Source organism: Kogia breviceps, chromosome 2 (genome assembly GCF_026419965.1).
Source record: "Kogia breviceps isolate mKogBre1 chromosome 2, mKogBre1 haplotype 1, whole genome shotgun sequence".
In the NCBI taxonomy this organism is placed as follows: Eukaryota; Metazoa; Chordata; class Mammalia; order Artiodactyla; family Physeteridae; genus Kogia; species Kogia breviceps.
The window spans coordinates 49,147,905-49,153,904 of record NC_081311.1 but is presented as its reverse complement, the minus strand read 5'-3'; the positions used below and the strand labels follow the sequence as shown (position 1 = coordinate 49,153,904).

Below are 6,000 nucleotides of genomic sequence, written 5' to 3'. Positions count from 1 at the left end.
ATAACAAATGCATGACACCAGTTAGGTGTGAGCATGGGCTGCTTGGACAGTCCATCGAGGTGTCTTATTGGAGTGGAAAGAGTGAGCAATTTTAGGTGAGATGGCCCTGAAGTAAGATCCAGATGCCTAATGTAGTTCTTTTATAGAAATCCCCATAGTTCGTGGCCCAGAACGAGGAGACAGGCATGTTTTTGGGCGGGTTGATGGTTTATCGAGGCTTTCTGGTTATCGGTTATGATAAGCATGTTGACGGGAAATGTTCGGGAATAATGTGGTATGTACAATTAATAAACGTATGTCCTGTATAAAATCAATCACTCCAATTACCCCTGTGACTATTTCATAGGGACTGGAATCTAATGTGGATTGAACTGTAACTTCAATAGGCTGACGTACACATGCTTATACCCATGGAGTAGATAATTTGTACATGATTATATGATCATGTATAATGATAAAGTATAAGTATTCTACTTATGTATGTAGAAGGGCATGTAATGCACAAAGTCCGTAGTAAAGTCAGTTTTCATGTTGTCATGTTTTAATAGATAACATAGTACTTAACAACAGTGTTAATGTCCCATAAGCAAATTGTTCAGGGAGTTCTTTAAGTAGAATTTCAGCTTTGGGAGTTGAAGGTGGAGCTGGAGCTTCTTTCTTGAGTCTCAGGCGGATAAGTTGTTCTCCTTTTCTGATTTACAAAACCAGGGTAATAAATACACTGCAAAGACTTTTCTTTTTAAGAGATTATTTTCAATAATGCTTGTTATTGGTATAAGGACAAAAATGGAAAGTATAGAATAGATGATAGCTCGGGTTTTGCAGCCAAAAAAGGAAATCAAAGCTCAGATTGATGCAGCCCAAATTTTGTTCTGTGGCCAAGGAATTAGAGAAGCAAGGACTTAGTTCACAGATCAATTTCTCGCCCACGTGGTGAGAGGGATTCGCTTTAAAAGAGTGAAGCCTGAAGGGAGGAGTGAGGCTACTGACGGGGAGACACATGCATTAGTCTCCTGGGGAAGGGGCAGGTTTCTCCTGGAAATGGGGTGCCATTCCCTTTCTATCCTTTTTTGGTCCCCATCTTCCAGGCATGGCCACCAGTACGTGTGTCATCCAGTAGCTGATGTGGTAAAATCAGCGTGTGATGAGACTGAGGGTCTGTTGGAGGTCAGATTCGTTGCCACCTTAGTTCCAGCTGGTTCTATCTGTGTTTGTTTGTTTGTTTGTTTGTTTTTGTCTCTCTGGATAGCTTCCTCCTTTTGTCTCCAGATGCTGTGACTTAAAGATACATATTTATTCCTGTTTGGGGGGACGGGTTGGTGCGTTTTGGGTGAAGACCTGGCACAGCTCTGGCAACAAAATCCCTCCTTTCCTTGTTACTGTTCCTCATTCTTGAGGGGCGCCGAAGGTCAAAGTTCTGCCTTCTGAGCCACTTCTCGCTGAATATGGGTGCAGTTTTTCCTTGGTTTAGAAGAGTAGAACTGTTCCTAAGTAGCCTAAAATATGTCTGCTGGTCACCAGGCTGCAGCCCCAGTTGCTCGTACTCTTGTGTTAGTATCATCTGAAGTCTGATGGCTTCAATCCTTTCAGTAACGAAGCTGACAAGGCAGTGAAGGAGGCAAGGCCCCAGGATGTGCAGGAGGACAACACAGTTAGTGGGCCGAGAGGTGGAAGAGACCAGGTTACACCGGGAGGCTCTGTGTGACCATATTGCAGCGCAGCTTGGATCTGGACCTTGTGTGTTGTATCTGTGTAGCCTTTGAGCTTGCTCATGTATCTCTTGAATGTTTACCTCAATCCGACCAGCGTTACTGACAAAACTGCAGCAGGTTTTCTTCGTAAGTGCACATACTGCCCCTTGCTCAGCCAGGAGGTAGTCAAGGCACAGCCTATTGTCGAGAACGACATCGGCTAGTGAGTCCAGGGAATTGCAGAGTCCTTGTAAGGCATCCCCCCTATTTTTCGACAAGTCATCGAGGGCCTGATGCTGCAAGCTTGGCCCCTGTGCACGGGTGCCGGATCTAATTTTGGAGGCAGAGTTTAGGGTGAAATAGAGAAGAATAGCTTTATTGCTTTGCTGGGCAAAGGGCAACACATCGGGCTCCTGCTCCGGAAAACTGTGTGTCCCCCAACCCGGGGGTATTTGATGACGAGTTTTATAGCAATAGTTCACAGGGATGTGTGTACCTGGGTAGAGACCTGGCCTCAGTCGTGGAGCTTTAGGGGAGATGTGGAGACCAAGGTAGAGACCCAGCCTGGCCTCAGCACTGGGAAGCTGTGTGCTTCTGTCTGAAGGCCAGCGCTCAGAGGTCTGGGGTTTGGAGCTGAGGTGGGCTTGTCTGGGTAACGGTGCTCCGCTCTGAGCGTGGTTACGTGTCCCTCCCTGGGTGAGTGCTGTTGTAGGGGCCTTAGTCCTTACCCCTCTGACATTCACCTTCCCTGGGGCCTGTGGAGGCTCCTCAGGTGGGCTACCTGCTAATTATTTCTATTCAGCAGCACGCAGGGGGCGAGGAGGGAGGCAGGTGTACCTGGTGAATTGATTGCTGGGCGCACGGATCTGGGCTTAAGGCTGATGGGCAGCAGGGGAGGTTGCTACGTGCTCACCTTCCGGTCGGCCATCCCCGCTCAGCAGAGCCCGGTCCTGCTGCTCTGTCAGCCCTGCTGCTGCTGCGTGAGTTTTCTCCACACCTCGGTGAGCAAGGAAGGAGAGGGCCGAGCCCTGCAGAACCAAGGTAATGTGTTCAACTTTAGCCCGAAAGCTTTAAGAACAATGAAAATCACACAGAACCAAAGTGAAACAGGAAGGGACTGACTTTCCTGGAAAAAGTGTCAGGAGTGGAGATGGAACCTACACTTCTTTCTATAGTCCTAGGAGGTGCCAGGGACCCGGCTTGTTCACACGTCGGGAGCCCACGTAGCACAGCCACGGTGTGCTGACCAAGGTGGATGTGTGACCCCAGGTACAGGATCTGGGGAGGTGGCGTCCCCCTGGTGAGTGTGGACGTGTGACCCCAGGTGCAGGGTCTGGGATTGTGTGGTCTCACCCCATCTGCATGGGTCAGGATCACATGTAGGGGGAGACCCCATATGTGCTTTTTGCCTGCACTGTGTCTTGTCCCTTCTGAGATTTCCAACATCTGAATTGAGGGGTTTGCCATGATTAACGTGTGGTCCCTTTTCTTCTCTTTATCTTGTTGTGTTCATGGGAGGATGGACAAGCTGGAATGGGTGCTGCTCCATGTTCTGCTGAGTGATCAGTAACCCTGACCTGATGTGGGGATTATCGGGGAGTCAACATTTAAACCTTCATAATCTGTGTATTAGTCGCTTCGGTATCATTGCTGCTCCTTAGTTTTCACTGTTAGGGAAGAGTTATTGATTTCACGTGTCACGTAAAGGATTCGCAATGATGATAGGGCGACTCCGATTAGAATGATGGTTGGTAAATGTTTCACATTGTCTCTGCCTGGCCCTTTCTGGATTTGTATACAGCCTAGGATTTTCCATTCAGTTAATGTAAGGAATGCTACAGTGAGTAAAATTGAGTAATTAGTGAAAGAACGTTGATTATAAACATTCTTAGGAAGAGGACTTGAACCTCTGTGGATACAAGTTTGTGTAACGCAGTTGCTGGGCTCTGCAAACCCTGTCTACAGTAGGGTACGCATAAACTAATTGAATGTAGATTTTATCATCATTTAGTTTGAAGACATTTTGTAAGTATGCCTTACTTGTCTTGAATTTTCATGCTGGGAGAAATCTCTAGTATAGATAGAAACCGACTGGGATTACTGCAGTCTCAACTCGGATCATCTGGGACTTTAATCACTGAACAAACAGACCATTAATAGCAGTTATACCATTAGGATATCCTGATCCAGCATCAAGATCGTAAACGCTGTGGTTGATATGAACTCTGGAAAAGGATTGCGTTGTTTATCCCTAGGATAACCTGTACCATAAGCATAAACAATATGCTTGATCAGTGTTTCAGAACCATAGGCAATAAAGCATTCTGACTCGTTGGTCTACATTTTAATCACTAGAAGGTTGTTTTAATCTCCCAGGTCACCCCAACCGAAACTGTTAATACATTAAAAGCTATGTTATCCCGTAAAAGTTCAGTTGTTTATATTTTTGGATTAATTAGTTTAAGCTCCATAGGGTCTTCTCATATTATTCCCGCCTCTTCACGGGAAGGTCAATTTCACTGCTTAAAAGAGACTGTAAAAGCCTTTTGTAACCAGTCATGCAAGTCCTTATTTAGAGAACAGATGACTGTGCTACCTTTCCACACTCAGGATGCCACAGCGCTTCAACAGAGCTCACTGGGCAGGCGGTGCCTCTAACCAGAAGTGCTAGAGGTAATGTTTTTCATAAACAGATAGGTTTGTATTGCTGAGTTCCTTTTACTTAAAAAATTTTTTCTTGGGCTTTCCTGGTGGCGCAGTGGTTGAAAGTCCGCCTGCTGATGCAGGCGACGCGGGTTCGTGCCCCGGTCCGGGAAGGTCCCACATGCCGCGAAGCAGCTGGGCCCGTGAGCCATGGCCGCTGAGCCTGCGCGTCCGGAGGCTGTGCTCCGCAACTGGAGAGGCCACAACAGTGAGAGGCCCGTGAACCGCAAAAAAAAAAAAAAAACAAAAAAAAAAACTTTTCTTTTCCTTTAAAAACAATATCTTTTTTTCGGCTGTGTTGGGACTTTGTTGCTGTGCGTGGGCTTTCTCTAGTTGCTTTGAGCGGGGGCTACTCTTCATTGTGGTGTGCTGGCTTCTCATTGTGGTGGCTTCTCTTGTTGCGGAGCACGGGCTCTAGGCGTGTAGGCTTCAGTAGTTGTGGCACGTGGGCTCAGTAGTTGTGGCACACGGGTTTGGTTGCTCTGCAGCATGTGTGATCTTCGCGGGCCAGGGCTCGAACCCGTGTCCTCTGACTTGGTAGGCAGATTTTTAACCACTGCGCCACCAAGGAAGCCCTAAAACCTCTTCTTAAATGCATACTTGTGTTGGGTTAACAAAGTCTGAATAGGTTAAGTATTAGTTTAGGTTTCTTTTCTTGTTAACTGTCATGGGTTATCTATTCTGATACAAGCTTATGCAAGGAGAAGTATTTCTTGTTACTCATATTAACAGTATTGCTTCTAATAATGAATAGATTAGCCCAGTATTAAATTAGGAGTTGCTTTGTCTACTGTTGGTATAAGATGAATGTGTGTGTGGTTGGCCTTGCACACTTGCTTAATTGGTGGCTGCTTTTAAGGCAACTATGGCATTGTTTATGCTTATTCTCTAGGGAAGGTTGTATCCTGTGTCTGAAAAGCTGTAGCATTGTAAAATACTATTTAAAATTAGAATAAAAGTTATGATTTTTTAAAGTAATATATAAGTTCAACTAATTCCTTTCTGGACAACCAGCTATCACCAGGCTTGTGAGGCTGGTCACCTCTACTCACACGCCTTCTCCCTAGTTTGCCATTTCGATGAGTTTGTCCTGGTAAACTGTTCATAAGTAGCTCATCTGGTTTCAGGGTATTTAACTTAAGTTCTCTTTCTCAAAGTTTTCTAGTTAAAGAATTATTCAAAAGGTAAAAGGGGTAGTAAGTTTTTTGGGTACTTTTCATGCTTCTTTCATCATTCCCTTATGGTACTTTATCTATAGCACCAGATTTAGATTTCTATCTTCTATACATTAGATGTTGACTGAATGTTCTATTTAATTTACTTATGCCAGTTGAATTTGGTGGGACGTTTGGGCCACTTTTAGTACAGGCTGTTCGTGCGGCATGAAATGTCCTGGGTGTGAACTAGGTGCTCCTCTTTCAGCTACACTCTGATTCATGCAAGCACACTTTCCAGTCTGCTCACCTCATTACGACTTATCTCCTCTTTTGTGTTTGGTACTTGTTAATAGGTTATGCAAAGTTATCTGTATTTTTTTTTTTTTTTTTTTTTTTTTTTTTAATTGCGGTATGCGGGCCTCTCACTGTTGTGGCCTCTCCTGTTGCAG

The 6,000-nt window shown here is 45.2% G+C and overlaps 1 protein-coding gene across 1 annotated transcript in view; it reads right to left on the bottom strand.

The window, feature by feature from the left end:
* Positions 1–527: 527 nt before the first annotated feature.
* Positions 528–6,000, bottom strand: part of LOC136793536 (syncytin-A-like) — an 85,949-nt gene continuing 80,476 nt past the window's right edge. Inside the window, exons 7-8 of the mRNA XM_067025209.1 lie at positions 2,605–2,719; positions 528–2,021 (exon numbers count right to left, since the gene is read on the bottom strand). Of these exons, the coding sequence (XP_066881310.1) occupies positions 1,280–2,021; positions 2,605–2,719 (857 nt within the window). The 3' untranslated portion in view covers positions 528–1,279. The remainder of the gene's footprint in view (positions 2,022–2,604; positions 2,720–6,000) is intronic.